Source organism: Sorex araneus, chromosome 3 (genome assembly GCF_027595985.1).
Source record: "Sorex araneus isolate mSorAra2 chromosome 3, mSorAra2.pri, whole genome shotgun sequence".
Lineage (NCBI taxonomy): Eukaryota > Metazoa > Chordata > Mammalia > Eulipotyphla > Soricidae > Sorex > Sorex araneus.
The window spans coordinates 4759480-4777140 of NC_073304.1; the positions used below are offsets into that span (position 1 = coordinate 4759480).

The 17661-nt window shown below is 55.0% G+C and overlaps 1 protein-coding gene across 1 annotated transcript in view; it reads right to left on the reverse strand.

The window, feature by feature from the left end:
• LOC129403340 (uncharacterized) overlaps positions 1-13938 on the reverse strand; it is a 193218-nt gene extending 179280 nt beyond the window's left edge. The window contains exon 1 of the mRNA XM_055130248.1: positions 13869-13938. Within this exon, the coding sequence (XP_054986223.1) occupies positions 13869-13938 (70 nt within the window). The remainder of the gene's footprint in view (positions 1-13868) is intronic.
• Between the last annotated feature and the right edge of the window lie 3723 nt (positions 13939-17661).

Sequence of the window (17661 nt, forward strand, 5' to 3'; positions counted from 1 at the left end):
TTGGGTTTTGAGGATTAAACACTCGGGAATAATAATGTCACTGTCACTGTCATCCCGTTGCTCATCGATTTGCTCAAGCGGGTACCAGTAATGTCTTCATTTTTTTTGAGATTTGTTGTTACTGTTTTTGGCATATTGAATACGCCATAGGTAGCTTGCCAGGCCAGATACTCTTGGTAGCTTGCTGGGCTCTCTGAGAGGGGCTGAGGAATCGAACCCGGGTCGGCTGAGTGCAAGGCAAATGCCCTATCGCTGTGCTATCATTCCAGTCCAGGAATAATGGGGGGAAAAAAAGATGCAGCAACTTTCTGCATCAATTCCTCCTGGAGACACAGAATCTAGAGCCTCTCATTCAAACCTGGGCCAATGAAACGTGGACCGATTGGGTTAGCTTCAAGTGACTTGAATGGGATTCTAAGCCCTCTGTCTTGGCCCTGGCATTCAGGGACCAAAGGCCATGACAAGCACCTGGCTGGCTGCACATCTGTCATCCTCCAGACAGTGCTCCCACGGGCAGCCCTCTGCCTCCAGGAAGATCAGCAGCAGGGAGCCACTCAGATCCACAGAAGGGCCACCTGTGTCCACTCCCCACTGCTGGCCTTCACAATTATGAGCTGGAGTCACAGCTTTATTTTAGGTTCTGAAAGTGGTTGTTGTTGGGTGGCTGTTGCACAGCCAACACTAACAGTCACCTCTCTGCCCTCTCGTTCCACACTACCCCTTTCTCACTGAGGTGGCTTGGCTCTTCTTTTCTCAAAGGATTCTTCCAACTCTGCTCATTCTTCAGGCCTCTTGTCTGGGGGCCTCTTTTGCCTGGTACCTGGGTCAGGCCTCCTGTCTCCGAGTTCCCACAGCCCCCTGGACTCCTCTGGCGCTGCCCAGATCCAGCCTGTCAGTAGCAGCCCACCCCAAGCAGCACAGATGGGAGGATGTGCCAATGGGATGGGTTGTATGTCTGTGCTTCTTGGCAGCACTGTGGTACTGGAAGGTGGAAGGGAAGAAGAGGGTCCTCCCCGAAGGAGGGTGGGCAGGAGAAGGGCCTGGGGGTGAGGTAGGGGGACCCTCTGATGATCAAGTGTATTTGTCCCAGAAGGAGATCATGTGTTTTCCGGGTAACGAAGATGGGATGAAGACACATGCAGGGGTATGTCTGATGGCTGGGAGGAACCGATACCTCTCTGAAGGCAGACAGGGAGACCCAGGAGCTTAGGGGAGCCAAAGGCTGGACAAAGTCAGTCAGAACTCTTGACCTCTCAATTCTGTTCTCCCAAGCTTTGATTCAGACAGAAGACAGTGACGCTGAAAATGCGGCGATGGTTCCACGAGGACAGGGAATGCCCAGATACTGAACGGGGTGTCCCGGAGTCCCAGTAAGCACTCTGTCCCCTCACAACCAGGCCTGCCGCAGAGATCTCCCATGGCCAGGGGACAGACTCACCAGGGAAAGGCCCTGAGTTCCCCTGTGTCACGAAGGTTTGTGTCTCTCCGCCCACATGGCACCAATCAGGAACGGCTCTGAGTGTGGGATGGATTCTAGGGGTGGGGAGAGGAGAAGGGACGGGTCCCGGCCAACTGTTCCCCCGTGAATCAGATTCAAGCACATCGAATGGGACTTGTCTGCTTTGCAAGAAACACAGGAAGGCCTCAGCGTCCCAGTCAGTGTGCCTGAGAGCAGGGGATCCCTGTCACTGTGAGAGAGAACCTGGGGCTCAGGAGGGGGCCTGGCTCGGGAAGACCCTGGAATGTTTCCTTCGGCCTTTCTGGATTCCAGTGGGAGAGCTGCGGGCAGGGCCCCATTGTTGTTGAATATGCTGGGAGCACTGGATAGGGCAAAAGCCACAAGCAAGGTGACAGAGGACAGGACTATGTCATGCACAGCTCAGTGGGAGAGGGGAGAGGTGACAGAGTGGACGGAGGAAGGTCTAGGCTGTGGGAGCTGGGGGAGATACCATGCCAAGTCACAGTATCTAGGCCAGAAACAATGTGGCCACCCTCTGGGGTATGACAGGACCCAGCTGTGAGCAGGGTGGTGGCACTGAGACACCTTTGTCCAGGAAGTGGGAAGACGACCCACCCCACTCATGTCCCAAGGAGAGTGTAGGAAAAGTCATGCACAGCCCATTCTGAGGAGCCAGCTTCCTGGAACCCCCAATCTATAGGATTACAACATCCCCTCTGTCTTGTTCTGAGGGTAATGACAGACCCTTTCTCCTGGGCTGAGGGATCCCATAAAGCCATAAGAGTAGTGGTGATGCATAAGACCACCTGACCTGTAATGGTGCATGATGCCATAACACGTGTGAAGCTTGTGTGTGTGCCAACCGATGCCTGAAGACGGGGAACAACAACCATTGTCAGATACTGAAAACAGTCCCATCCCCTTTCCTTCACAACCCATGGGACGTTCCCTGCTGTCTGCTTGTCAGCTAAACAACCAGGCCAAGAAAATGAGCCATCAGTGATTCGAAGTCTTGAGGCCCCACACGCTATTTCAACTGCTCCCAACCGTTGGCTCCCTCCTACAGCATAAGAATTCTCTAGAAGGTATTGCTGTGTGGGTGGGCCTTTTCAGGAGTTACCAGAACACGCATTGCCATAATATGACTTTCCCGTCACCTTTAGCAACTGAAGGAGATGCTGAGAGAAAAGTTGGGTAGATTCATGTCCTTTCTTCTTGGGGCCCACAGAAACCATTATTTCTACCCATAAAAGTGCAAAGCAGGACGTCCAGGCGTGTGGAGTAGGAACAAAGAGCTGTGAGGCAATTCTGGTGAGGAGCTTCTTAAGCAAGTCTCAGTGGTAGCCACATGGACCCATGGAAAGACACTGTGGCTCAGGCCACTCAGGAGAACATCCTAAACCAGTGGAGAGATGAGCCTAAGGCAAGGAACTCGGGGGACTCAGGAAGGACACATCCCCCTCGGTGGGGGATATCTATAGGAGTCCTCACTTGAGGAACTCGGGGGCCATTTCAGGAAGAAGGATTGATTCTTCTTTGCAAATAGCAGATTCTGATCACGGTCACACCAAACATGAAAGACTCTTTTTGGAGCTGTCCTAGTGCTCACCCCACTGGGAATCTCCACTCTCAGACCAACAAGATCATCCTGGTGAGAGGGAGAAAGGGAACAGGGGATTCACAGGGGAAAATGCTCCCACTCTCTCCACTATTGGTGGTTTTGACCTACTTGCCCAAGCTGTGACAAGAGGTAGTGTCCTGGATGGACATTTTGGCACCATCAAGGAATGGGCTACTACACAGAGGCAAGGAAATGGTAAGGAAGAATCAAGTTGCTCTTACTCACTCCCAATGTCATACAACTCATCCATTCATTTAAGAATATATCACAAGGGTCAGGAATATTGCCCCATAATTGGAAGCCTGCCTCACAAGCTGGGGGAGAAGGCAGCTGGGATAGAGAAGGGATCACTGAGCCAATGATGGTTGGAGAGATCGTTCGGGATGGAAGATGTGTGCTGAAAGTAGACAAAGGACTAAACATGATGGCCTCTCAGTATCTATATTGCAAACCATAATGCCCCAAAGTAGAGAGACAGTCTGGGGGAAATTGTCTGCCACAGAGGTAGGGGGAGGGTTGGGATAGGGGGGTGTACTGGGGACACGGTGATGGAGAATGTGCACTGGTGGAGGGTTGGGTGTTTGATCATTGTATGACTGAAACTCAAACATGAAAGCTTTGTAAGTGTAGCTCACTGTGACTCAATTAAAAAGAGAGAGAGAGAAAGAGAGAGAGAAAGAGACACAGAGAGAGAGAGAATGTCTCTGTCAGGTTGACTTCAGTCATGAGACCCCAGACTTCAGTCATGAGCAGGTCATTGTCATCGGTGCTGGGGACCCACACCAGAGGGCTAGGCACAGCTCCACGCACCCAGGGACCATGCCCCCGAGTGTTCTTCCCTCGCCCTGCAGCAGCCACGGCTGAGAGATTCTTCGGGGAGCTGATTTAGGTTGCAAAAGATGGTGCGTGCGTCGGGAGAGCGGCTTGGTCTCCGTAAGGCAGAGCATACATAACCTGTTTATTGATGAGCCTCTGCCTAAGTCCCTCCCTCATGTTTATGGAATGATGTGTGGGTGCTGCCCGCTTTTTAATGAGTCCTTATTTACATGGAGCGCGTTATTTATGGAAGCGGAGATAGCACCATGGCAAAGCCATTAGAAGGAGGAGATAGCAGGAAGTTATTGTTCACTCCCCAGCGAGGACAGGATTCTAATTACTCACCGGCTCCTGCCCTGTTCTCTGTGGTCCCCAGCTCAATAAATAGCGGGGGGACAGGACTCGCTGTCGACGGTGACTCGGGCCACACAAATGGGTGGCCAGCTGATGCAGTGCTTGGCGCCCAAGGCAGGAGAGGTGGCAGCTAGGAGACCTGGCTGCCTGGAGCTGGCAGGCTCCATCCCTCACCGCACACTTCTCAGAAGCAATTAGCATTTTTTATTTAAGTAATAAGCTCCAGAGGAGAGCGGGAGCTGGGAGGAAAGAGCGTTTGCCGGTGACATCGCCAAGTGCTAGGTGAGTGCACGGGCGCTGTGCATTAATGAGGCAGCCGGCCTTGGGTGCCAGCTCTCCTAGAGCTTTGGGGGCTAATGGCTTTTTCAGGAAATCCTTCTGATGGCCCACCGTGGAAGCTGCTCCTCTAAGTCTAAATGGCTCATGTCATTTTGGAATCCATGGGCTCTCAGAATTTAAAAAAAAAAAAAAACACCAACTGTGGGATCAGAGAGTCATTAGCAGCATACGGGAAGAAAATCAGATTTACTGCTCTAGGGAGAGATGGGTGGTCTTCCCCTGGGGTGGGCGGAAGGGACACAAAACAATGTTGTGACTGTGGGAACAGCCATGGGAAAGGTGGTGACTGAACACCCATTCCCTCCACTCAGCAGGCATCACTCGGGCCAGTCAAAACCAGTCTCGGAACAATGCGGGGAAGAGGGCAAAAAAAGAGAAGATTGGAACCAGCTAGGGTGTACGGCAGGTGGGGCATTTGCCTCGCATTCAGTCAGCCCTGGTCCAACCCCCAGCACCCCATATTGTTCCCCAAGCCGGCCAGATCCCTGAATGCAGAGCAGGAGAAAGCCCTGAACACTGCTAGTTGCGGCCCCAAAACAGGAAGGAAGGAAAGAAAGAAAGAAAGAAAGAAAGAAAGAAAGAAAGAAAGAAAGAAAGAAAGAAAGAAAGAAAGAAAGAAAAGAAAGAAAGAAAGAAAGAAAGAAAGAAAGAAAGAAAGAAAGAAAGAAAGAAAGAAAGAAAGAATGGAGGGTGGGAGGGGGGTGGGAGGAAGGAAGAAAGGAAGGAAGGAAGGAAGGAAGGAAGGAAGGAAGGAAGGAAGGAAGGAAGGAAAGAAAGAAAGAAAGAAAGAAAGAAAGAAAGAAAGAAAGAAAGAAAGAAAGAAAGAAAGAAAGAAAGAAAGAAAGAAAGAAAGAAAGAAAGAAAGAAAGAAAGGAGGGAGGGTGGGAGGGGGTTGGGAGGGAGGGAAGAAAGGAGGGAGGGAGAAAGGGAGGGAGGGAGGAAAGCTGAGCAAGTTCAAAGGCTCCCAGCTGGTGTCTCACCAAGGTGGTGGCTGCCACGCCACTCAGCCTCACGCCCAGACACTGCCCTCCTGCAGACGTACAACTCACAAGGAACCAGTGTCCAGGGCCTCCCTGTGGCCCGTCCGCAGGACAGACACAGCACTAGCACGATACGCTCCTTCCTGACTCCCGGGGAGTACAGAAAACATGGTCCCAGCACAGGTCAGCCCTGGAGGGGGGCATCTGAGTCCTGGATGTCTCCAAGGGGTCCCCAGCCCAGACGCGGCAGCTTCAGACCCCTCTGACAGGCTGGCTTGGCCGACCCTCATCACCCAGAGTGTAGGGAAGGGGGCACAGAGAGGCCCTGCCCTTCACCATCCTCTGTCACACAGGACCCCGGTGGGTTCTGCCTGGACCTCAGTCTCCCCCTCTGTAAGCCAGGCTGGGGAAAACACCATTCCAAGGCTCCTGAACTCAGGCGCCTTGAAATCCAGCTCAGTCTCCCCTCACAAAGCCTCATGGCCTGGAGGGGTCTGGGTCTGCCCAGAAGAAGGGGCACCCCTTGGTCTCCCCCCTTCCCAGTTCTGTGTGGGCATCAAGGTCCTACAGAGGCTAATACAGACTCCAGAGCCACCTTCCAGCTCCCTTTGAAAGAACAGCCGTGTTTTGCACCCTGGAAAGACGGAAAGCGTAGGAAGCAAGAGCACTCTGGCACCAAGAAGGGTATGTCCTCTGGGTGGGTACTCGGGATTCGTGGAGGCAGAGCTGCGAGAGAGAGCTCGGACAGCAGAAGCAGCCAGCCTGACGCTCACTTCCTTCTGGCCAGATGACCCGACACCCCAGCTTCCCCCTACCTGCAGCTCCTGATGATTCGCTCCTTCCTCCATGCAGAGGGACGATGGGGTGCTGAGGTGACACGTGGACTGAAGTGACACATGGACTGAGGGAATCCCATAGCTCCGTGTCTTTATCCCGCTGCCTCCCCGCTCATGGGTGCAAGGGTTCTTCCGTCCACTCATCTCCCTGCGCTTGCCCCTCCCTGCCCTCAGTGGGGACGGAAGGTTTTCAGGATGTCCCCACCTGAGAAGCTGAGCTCAGGCCTGGGTGCCAATTCAGCTTCCCGCCATCCTCAGCTTGAGTCTTGTGAGCACTCACCCTCTTCGTTTTTCTCTTCCAAACAGAGACTCAAAAGCACAGTAGAAATGACATCTGCACCTGCATGTTCATTGCAGCACTGTTCACAATAGCCGAAATCTGGAAACAACCCAAGTGCCCTAGAACAGATGACTGGTTAAAGAAACTTTGGTACATCTACACAATGGAATACTCTGTAGCTGTTAAGAGAGATGAAGTCATGAAATTTGCTTATAAATGGAGAGACATGGAGAGTATCATGCTAAGTGAAATGAGTCAGAAAGAGAGGGACAGACATAGAAGGACTGCAATCATTTGTGGGGTATAGAATAACATCACATGAGGTTGACACCCAAGGACAGTAGATACAAGGGCCAGGAGGATTGCCCCATAGCTGAAAGACTGCTTCATGAGCGGAGAGGAGAAGGCAGATGGAATAGAGGAGGCATCACTAAGAAAATGATGGCTGGTGGAATCAGCTGGGATGGGAGATGCATGCCGAAAGTAGATAATGGACCCAACATGATGACCTCTCAGTGTCTGTGTTGCAAGCCATGATGTCCAAAAGTAGAGAGAGAGTACGGGGAATATTGTCTGCCATGGAGGCAGGGGGAGGGTGGGAAAGGGGGGGTATACCAGGGATATCGGTGGTGGGGAATGTGCACTGGTGGAGGGATGGGTGTTTGATCATTGTGTGATTGTAACCCAAACATGAAAGCTTGTAACTATCTCACAGTGATTCAATAATTTTTTTAAAAAAAAGAGGTGACATGCCACGCTTATGAGGATTTAAACAAAAACACACGGAGCAGAGAGATGGTACTGGGGCTAAGGTCTATATACCTTGCATGCGGCTGATTCCATTTCCTTCCCAGCACGCTATAGAGCACCTTGGGTGCAACCCTGAAGACCTCGAAGCACATCAGATGTGGCCCCAGGAACCCTTAGCAGTAGGGCTTGAGTAGGGACGCACTCTTGGGTGTTTGCACTAAAATTCTGGCTTGGTTGGCCGAGAATCACTGAGATGGGGCCTGGGACCTCCTAAGCCCTACTAAGCAAGATCAGGAAAGGAAAATGCATGTGCACATTCCCCCACCCCCTACACACACACACACAGAGCTCCAGCCCAGCCTGGCCTGTAGTAAATGCTCATGAAAGCTGAACTGCTCTTCCTCTGGGTGCTCAGAGAGCCGTTGAGAACAGTAACTAGGATCTGCCTCACTATCTCCCCAGGACGTGCACAAGTAAAGGATTTCTGTGGGTGTCATTCAAGACCAAAGGGGTGCCATCGGTGCCCCTGTGAGGATGTCACGCCCTGGGGGGGTGACAGGCTGTGTCCTCAGCCACACCCTTGGCGTTCCCCGGTGCTTCTTCCCTGCCGTGAGCATCAGTGCCCAGGCGTCCACGTGCTGACAGGCCTCTCCCAGCCCGTCTCCTCCTGTTCCCAGAATTCTTGCTAACAGAGCACCCTAGCAGGCCAGGTTCCTGCTCCCAAAGGGCATGAGATGGCCTCCCGCTGGTCACCCGGAGCCAGACTGGCCACTGCTCCCTGGAAACCTGGGTGGGAAGCCAGCCCAGGTGACTCGGGGTCCCTGGGGGGTCTGCCGTCTCTGCGGCTGCGCCCCTCCCGCCCTTGCCCTGTGACTCACTGCTGTTGCAGCAAGTGCTGAGAGGTGGTTGAAAAGGCACACACGGCCAAGCCTGTCATCGACTCAAGTGGTCATTTGAGCTACATGGGAAAGCGGCCTCCCCTCGGCCCCACCGCGGGACGTGTCACCCGAGAGCCAGAAGGCCAAGCTGCTCATGGGGACAGCTGCCTCTGGGCTCTGCAGTCTGTAGGTCCACGGGCGTTCGCTGACTTGGGTCCAGGCAGCCCCGATTTACTGCTGAGGGAGGGAACAGGGGACAGGGGGTGGGGTGCGGGGAATTAACCCACATCTTCTGTGTCCCATGGGCAAAGGGCGGGGATTCTGGCCAGGTGCGTCTGTGGATCCTTCCAGGCTGCCAACCTACCTTCCAACGTGGCCGTATGGGCAGGCAGAAGGAGGTAGAGGATGCACTTCGAGACCTTAGGAGCACTCCCGCAGGTGCTCACTAGTCGATCAGCGCCTTCCCCCAGCGCATTTCCGTAGGCTGACGTGGGGATCCTGCTGGGTGCTGGGAGCCGGGACCCCCGTCCCAGCACTTGTCTCAGATGTTCTCACCCAGAGCTCAAGGGTGGAGACGCTGAGCACTGATTGTCACCTGGCCATGGGGGGTCTTGGCCAATCTGCAGCCCCCCCTCCCTGCCACGCCCTCCGGAGAGCTGGAGAAGCTGGGTCAATGCCAAGCCTGTGCTGCAGCTCAGGGTGGGAGCAGCAAGCAGCAGGACGAGGAGCCGTGGCGAGGGTGTCGTGGCTCTCCGTGCCTGCACCACTGAAGTTCTGGCCCTCGGGTTACTCCCCTTCCTACGGAGCTGTTGGAGACTCTCTGGACTTCCCTGATTCCCGGTGGGTCTGAAGCAAGGGCGTTTGTTGCGTTCTTGCCCTCATCCTGAACTCCCAAGGAGAAGCTTAAAGGGTTACTGATCCTCCACGCTCCAGAACTTTCCAATACCATCATGGCCATGGCGGGACTCAGAGTGTGCATGATGGCTTCAGGCGAGAGGGGGTGGGGGGCAGCCTCTGAATGTGGCCTCAGGCCCTCCCCTGCGGTGTCCAGGAATGCGCCTTCTGAGCGGCTCTCACTGGCCGGCTCTTCTGGAATGTATGTCAAGTAGCTTTAATGAAAACTGTCATCTCCCTCTGATCCTTTTTAAATTTAAATTTAGCTAAGCCCAGGCACACCAAGTTCCCACCATGCTAGAATTTATGTGGGTCTTTATGTAACTATGGTTCACATATTAAATAAATGTTTAAAGTTCTTTATCCTTTAATCCTTCATTAGTTCCATTAGCTATGTGAATTAAGGGAAGATTGTCTGTGAGTTTGCAAGATTCAAGATTACCTAGAATAAAATAGAGAAGCACATCAGGCTAGTGGATCCCATAGGTGCCTTTTAATAGTAGAAGAAAGTTCACAAATGCTCAATACAATTGCTAGAATAATTCATTGTCGTATGAGGGAATAGTTGAATCCCTACCTCACACCATGTGTTTGAAAATGAGCTCAAAGACATAAAAAAAAAACCTGTGATTAGAAAGTGCTTGTGGTTGTCTCCAGAACATTAGGGAAGAAATTCACAGATCAGACACAAAGGAAACTGAAAAATAAAATAAAATATATGGAAATTTGTTTCTTTTGTTTGGGGGCCATACCTGGTAGTGACCAGGCTTACCCCTGGCTCAGTGCTCAGGAATCGTTCCTGATGGTGCTCAAGCAAACATATATATATATATACCATGCCAGGGATATGACCTGGGCTGGCAGCATGAAAGACAAGCATGAAAGACAAGCTCTTTACCTGCTGGCCTAAGATAAACTTTTCTTCAAGAGACAATAAGCACTGCCAGTGTTTATTGTAAGTGTTACACAGTCCCATATGTAATTTTTAGATTGAGAGCTTCTTTCTGACATGACATGGAACAGATTTTTCTGGAAGCTTCAGATGGAGCCCTAAGACATAAAAACAGTGCAGGGGGGGTATTGTAATGTTGCCTTGAGAAGCCTTTCCTGGACCTCGGATGCGAAAATGACATCCAGGGACACAGTTTTGTCGGAGGCACACAGCCTGGCCCAGGGGAGCCCACCCTCCTCCTTTGGGGGGCACCTAAGCAAGAATAGCGTTTCCCTGAGAGCTATGGAAGAGGAAGGACAGCGGGTGCGGCTCGCAGGGTCCGGAGCTCCCTCGTGGGGGCACAGGAGCCCTGGTCGGGCAGGAGCAGCAGAGACGTGTCGGATATTTGGGGCACGGACAGACACCCCGGGGTGGGGGCACCTGTTCAGGGCTGAGAGGCATGAGAGACCAAGAGACCGTGTCTAGTTCAGACTGTGGGTTCTGGCACCCACGTGATGGGGCAGTGTGCCCACGGGATGGGAGAGGGGAGGAGCTGGAGCACCATCTTGGCCTTCGTGCCATGGGATCAGTGAACCCACGTTGGCACGGGTTTAGCTACGTCTTCTTTCAAAGAGACCTGTCAGAATCTGTCTCCCCAAACTCTCTGTCTCTCTCTGTCTCTCCCTGTCTCTCTGTCTCTGTCTCTCTGTCTCTGTCTCTCTCTGTCTCTGTCTCTGTCTCTGTCTCTGTCTCTCTCTGTCTCTCTCTCTCTCTCTCTCTCTCTCTCTCTCTCTCTCTCTCTCTCTCTCTCTCCCCCTCCCAGAAGGCAATTTTAGGTAGAAATAGGATCTTTCCTTGGGGCCGGAGCGATAGCACAGCGGGTAAGGCATTTGCCTTGCACGCAGCCGACCTGGGTTCGATCCCCGGCATCCCATATGGTCCCCCAAGCACCACCAGGAGTAATTCCTGAGTGCAAAGCCAGGAGTAACCCCTGAGCATCGCTGGGTGTGACCCAAAAAGAAAAAAAAAAAGAAATAGGATCTTCCCAGGAACATCAGTTTCACCTGAGGTCATTTAGGAGGGAGCCCGATGCACTCAGGTTGGAGTTTGAAAAGAGGAGGAGGAAAAGCGCCTCGAGACACACCCAAAGAAGGCGGACCCTGGGCAGGCTCTCGGGCTAACAGATGACTCCAGAGCCACGATCCCAAGCCAAGGAGTATCCGGGGGCCTCCAGGATCCAGGAATCCAGTCCTGGATGGGTCCTTCCCTCCCTCGTCAGAGGGACCAGGGTCCCCTGCACCTCCACCTCCAAGGGGAGACTCCTCCAGCTCGGCCTCACCACAGCGCTGCTGGCCACGCTCCCCGACGGCAGAGTCTGCTTCCAGCAGCCCCAGGACCCTGGCAGAGGTCCTGCTCCACTGAGAACCCCCAGTGGCAGGTCATCGGGTTTGAATCACTCGCAGGCCCCCAGCCAAGTACGCCCCCAAAGCTGCAAAGGGAGAGGACGGGTGTGTGGTGAGGTCAGCGCCTCTGCCCGGGAATCCTGCCGCGCTCAACGGAGCTCTCGGAGCCGGGCCTGCACTCGCCGGCCTGCGCCAAGGAAAGCAGGCGAACGCGGGCGGGCTCCCGGCGGGCCTGCCTGTGCACCTTCCCCAGGAAAACTGACATGGGCTTGGGGTGACCCGCCCGAGGGCCCCGAGGGCCTGGTCTCTAAGCGGGGAGTGTTGACATGAGTCGCCCTACGGACATTTTCCAAGAGAAGTGTTGACTTTCACTGCAGTGTTTACTTCCCGGCCCCAGTCCCGGCCGGGGGAAGCACGAGGCTTGCGGCTGCTGAGCTGGTCGTGGACTCCCGTTGCCTCCCTCGTGGCCGCCCCCCGCCCCCCGCCCAGCGAGAACAGATTCCCCAAGTCATCAAAGGCCCGGGCGGACAACTGAAGAGAGACAGACATGTGGTTTCGGAAGGAAAACAAGTTTCATCTGGGACCCGGATGGCAGTCCCTTCCCTGCCCTGACTCAACTGAACTTGAACCTGCCAGCAGGGCTTCGTTCCCTGGGCTCAGATGCCTGAGGACTTAGGGAGGGGCTGTCTTTGGCCGTGCTGGCCTGCAGGTGGCCTCCAGCCCTGTCTTGCCCTCCTCCCGCCTGTGCTCTCGGGGGAGCTGGTGGGAGATGAGGGATGAGTTCTTCTGAGCGTGGCCGGCGATGAGACGCCCGTTGTCAGCTTCCCAGTTCCCAGCATCCTCCTGCAGGGACGCACGGAGGCATGTGCTGTACCCAGGCTCCTCTGCGCAGTCTGACATCCCCTTTGTGCCCCGGGTCTGCGGGGACCATCCTGCCATGCTGCCCGGAGCCGGACAGTCACATGTTGGACATGGAGGGACGGGAGGTTTGACCGACAGCGGCTCTCTGGAGGAAGCCAGCGAGGTGACCCCGGTGTGCCCGAGTTTCAGCTCCCGGAGAGACCAAGTCCACGCACGATAATGCAAAAGCAGAGGAGCTTTGTTACTAGCGTGAGCCAGCGCTAGCTCGAGCCAGGGTCCGAGTCTCATCTTGACAAGGACCCAGACCCCAAATCACAAGCAGTTTATACAGAGTTCGGAGTTGAGCAATTTATATGCTGGTCTATTTCTAGCACTGGCCCTATTACAGTGCTGGTCAGCAATTAGACAATGGTTAGTAACAGTTTCTTTTCTATTTTTTTGGGTCACACCCGGTGATGCTCAGGGGTTACTCCTGGCTCTGCACTCAGGAATTACTTCTGGCAGTGCTCGGGGGACCCTATGGGATGCTGGGAATCAAACCCCAGTCAGCCGCATGCAAGGCAAACGCCCTCCCCGCTGTGCTATCGCTCCAGCCCCTCGTAACAGTTTCTAAGGAGGGTGCAGTGACCCCTCATGACCGGCCAGACCCAACTGCCCAGTTCCTTATCTCGGCACATTACTCAACTGGGAGTTTACAGAAACTGCAAGTCCCGCTCTGGGGAAACAGAAAGTGAGGCCTGGTTGGGACTTAATGTTGGCTGCAGCCTGTCATGGCATCAGTGTCACCCTCACAACCCTCTGGGCTGGGAAGAACCACAAGGCCAGGAGGAGCTTCTACGCCCACAAACAGACCCTGCCCCAACCCGCTCACTGAGGGCTTGGCCAGGCCGAGAAGTTGAAGTGCTTGAGACAAGTCACCACCGTCCTTTCGGCCTGGACACGCAGCCCGGACACAGGCTTCTGGTCCCTCACACGCCCAGTGCTCGTGCTAAGGAGAGGAGGTGACATGGTGCACCCAGGAACCCAAGGCCTGGCGCCAGCCCCACCCCAGCCCCCACTTCGTCATCCACTGACAAAACAACAAGCACACAACACATGCAAGGTGACAGAGAGTTCTCGAAGACACCAGACTGATGCGCCCTCCTCCGGGGCCACGCCGGTCCCCTGCATGGATAGCTGAGTCCCAACACCCCAGCTGGACCCAGGAACCGTGCCCAGGGCAGGTCTGCCAGCTGCCCCCCAGCCACGGAAGGTGGTCTGTATTTGAGATGGACCCCAGTGTAATTGGCGCTGGCAGCTCCCCTGGTGCTCCCCGCGGGTCTGTCCCACTCAGACCCACACTAAGCCCGAGTGCCCTTCACCCCCGCCCTGACTCCTCCTGTGTTCATTGTGGCTTAGCTGAGTAGTTCCTCCTCCCCCCCAAAATTGGATGCACACCCCCCAAACTCTGGTGCTGATGGTTTCACCCAGGGCCCCAGCCCCGAGCAGCAGCTGGTACTCGTAAAGGCCTTTGCTCTTGACCTTGCTCGTCTCCATCAGTACGTGGACAGTCTTTCAAACCTCTTTCCATGGAGCCTTTTCCCACAAAGCATCTGCTTCGTGTGACGGCTCTAGGGCTGCAGACGGCTAATGGTTTCGGTTTTCCAGGGTCTCAAGTGGGTGGAAGGAGGCAGTGAGGGAAAGGCGAGGGCCCGGCCGGGTGGGACATACGTCCGTGGGGGCAGGTGAGCGGAGAAGCGGAGCCCCCAGGGCTGGACCTCTTCTCCCTGGACCTGCTACAGCCCCCTGCTCTCACCATGTCTTTTTGTTTTTTTATTGAATCACCTTGTGGAAAATTACGATGCTTTCAAGCTTAAGTCTCAGTTATACAATGCTGAAACCATCCCTTCACCAGTGCCCATATTCCACCACCACCAAAAAAAAAAAAACCAGTATACCTCCCATCCCTCCCACCCTCACCGCCCCCCCTCCCCCTGGCCTGGGTAACTGATAAATTTCACTTTACTTTCTCTTTACTTTGGTTACATTCAATATTTCAGCAAAAAAAACCTCACTATTATTGTTAGGAGTTCCCCACTAGAGTCAGACCTGCTGTGGAGAGATATGAGGTTTTGGATTTCTGTATTTTAGCAACTAAGTCCAGGGAAATTTCTTCCAGAAACTGGATCATTGCAAGCTTGTATCTCTCATGAGTGGCCGTCATAATATGGTGGTCGCCACGCCCTTCCCCTCCTTCCCCACCCCCGCAACCCCCCCTCCCCCCCCGCCCAGCAAGGAAAAGGTGAGAGAGAAAAAAACCTTTCCCTCCCAGGCAGGCATGGGGCCGAGGCTCAGTTCTCAGTCTGGAGACATTCTGCAAGGAGCTGCCGGTACCAAAAGTAGTTTCGCTGGCCTCTGGAGTCAGGCTCGTGCAGCTGCAGAGAGGCCTCACACATGCGGCCCCTGGGATCAAATCTTGGCAGCGAGCAGAGCCGATGCCGCCCACCTTCCCGAGAGCACCCTCGCGTCCCATTGCTGCCACTCGTACCTCTCATCTCCCCTCACCATGTCTTGCTGGTGTCCTGAGCGCCATGACTTCCTGTGGGGCCCGCCGCCCTGGCCAGACCGCACTGGGCCCCTGGAACTGACAAGAATAAACACACTCGTGGCTTGCTTGCAGGGAGGCAGAGGGAAGGGAGAGGGAAGCTGAGCAGCTGGGCACCTTCCTCCCTCCCCACCGCCCAGGGGTTTCCCTGGGACTTAACAGGCCCCTTCTCAGATGCTGGGTTCAGAGGCCTGGGAGAGGGAGGGAGCTGGGACACGGGCCCCGCAGGGAGACAGAAGTTTCTGGAACTGGCCGAGGAGGACAATGAGATGAAGAGGAGCCAGGGGCCCGAGCAGAGGCGGGTACAGGCACCCCAGTAGGGTCAAGAGGCCGGGGGAGGCCAGGAAGCCAGTCAAGGAGACGGAACTGAACCGAGATGCTGAGAGATCACAGGGGTCCATCTGGGCAGGAGCCACGTTCCTGTGCTCCCCTGACGAGGACGAGGCCCTGTGTGGTCATTCCAGATGGACAAGGGTGGGAAGCCGGGAAGCCTGGTACAATGCTGTGGTGGGGCAGGGGACAGACAGGGACAGGCAAAGTCCAGCTTCCAGAACCCGAGTTTCATCTGCTCAAGACACCGTGGGCCCAAGGACAGTAGACACAAGGGCCAGGAAGGTTGCCCCATAGTTGGAAGCCCGTCTCATGAGCTGGAGGGGGGTGAGGGGGAAGGCGGCTAGGATGGAGAAGGGATCACTGAGTCAGTGATGGTTGGAGGGATAGTTCCAGATGGGAGATGTGTGCTGAAAGTAGATAGAGGACCAAATGTGATGGCCTCTCAGTATCTGTATTGCAAACCATAATGCCCCAAAGTCATTGTCACTGTTATCCCGTTTCTCATCAATTTGTTCGAGCGGGCACCAGTAACATCTCTCATTGAGAGACTTATTGTTACTGTTACTGGCATATCCAATACGCATGGGGAGCTTGCCAGGCTCTGCCGTGCGGGCTGGATACTCTCCGTAGCTTGCTGGGCTCTCCGAGAGGGGCGGAGGAATCGAACTTGGGTCGGCCGTGTATAAGGCGAACGCCCAACCGCTGTGCTATCGCTCCAGCCTGCCCCAAAGTAGAGAGAGATTATGGGGGAAATTGTCTGCCATGGAGGCAGGGGGAGTAGTGTGATGGGGGGGATACTGGGGACATTGGTGATGGGGAATGTACACTGGTGGACGGATGTTTGATCATCGTATGACTGAAACTCTAACATGAAAGCTTGAAACTGTATCTCATAGTGATTCAATTTTTTAAAAAATGAGACATCGTGGCCAAGGACGCTGCTGTGACTTGGGCTGGGGTCATTGGGAGGCAGAGGAAGAGTCTGGGGAGCATCGGGAGCCCCAGCCTCATGCCAAAGAGGGCGATGCAGGGCAGCAGGTTCATCAAGAGGCAAAGAGGCTGACGGCGGTGTGGTAGGATGGGGACAGAGGCTGCAGGGGTCGAGGGGCCCAGCACGGCCATGAGCAGGGGTCCTTGTGGATGGGTGACCCCTCGGGGCTGAAGTGGGGGATAGAGGGCAAGGATGGGGTGCAGGAAACTGTGCGATCACGGGGTGAGTCTGCGTAACCCCCTGAAGGAGGGGTCCGAGTCCCAGAGGGCTGTGGCAGACACACGCCTGGATGACGAGACTGTGTGGACAGGGGAGGGTCCGCAGCTGGCCAGTCACTGCCCCCACCTCATCGTTGTCCATCCTCTGAGGGCCAGACTAAAGGATGCTTGTTGGGACTGGGCAGCTTGTCATTCATCCCCTGTGGGTAGGCTAATGCTCCATTTAGGGGAGCCCTGCTTAGCCCCGAGCCCCCCCAAAAGGCACCACAAGATCAAGGTGGGGAGGAACTGTCTGAGCAGAGTGAGGTTCCCAGCCTCCCCTCCTGCCTTTCCCTCCTGTGCTCCCCTCCTGTGCTCCCCTCCTGCCCTTCCCTCCTGTGCTCTCCTCCTGTCCGTCCTTCCCTCTTCCATCCTCTCTCCCTCTTCTGCTCCTGAGGGCCAAGAGCTAGTAGGCAGCAGGGCTGGGTCAGCCGCCAGACGGGTCCATGAGGAGCCTCTGGGTGGTTCCCGGGAAACTACAGAGGCGGCTGGACAGCACCATGGACTCCTGTGTGCAGCCGTGCCAGTGAGGGATCCCCCCAAAACTGATGGGGAACAACTCCAGCCTGGTGCGCCGGACTGTGGCCTGAACGCAGAAGGAGATGGGGTGAAGGTGAGGCCTGGGCCTGGGCCCTACAGCCAGGCAGGGGTCCATCTAAGTGGGGGGCTGGGCCCCGGAGATAGCTCTGCAGGATGCTTCGCATGCAGGAGGCTTGGGCTTGATCTCTGGCATCGTATGGACCCTCGAGCACAATCAGGAGTGACCTCGAGCACTGAGCAGAGAGTATCTGCTGAGCACTGCTGGAAGTGACCCCCAAACAAGCACACAAAATGAATGAAGGGCCAGAGAGGTAGTCCAGTGGGCAGGGCACTTGTATTCCACACAGCCAATCCAGGCTCTCTCCCAAGCACCACACTTGGTGCTCTGAGCCCCGCCAGGAGTGACCCGTGAGCGCAGAGCCAGGAGTGATTCCCTGAGCACTCAGGTGTGGTCCACCCCGACCCCCACACAAAGAAAACAAGAACAAAATAAATAATGGGGCTCACTAGTGACCAGGCACACCCAGTGCAGGGGTGTGAGGTGCGGATGGGGG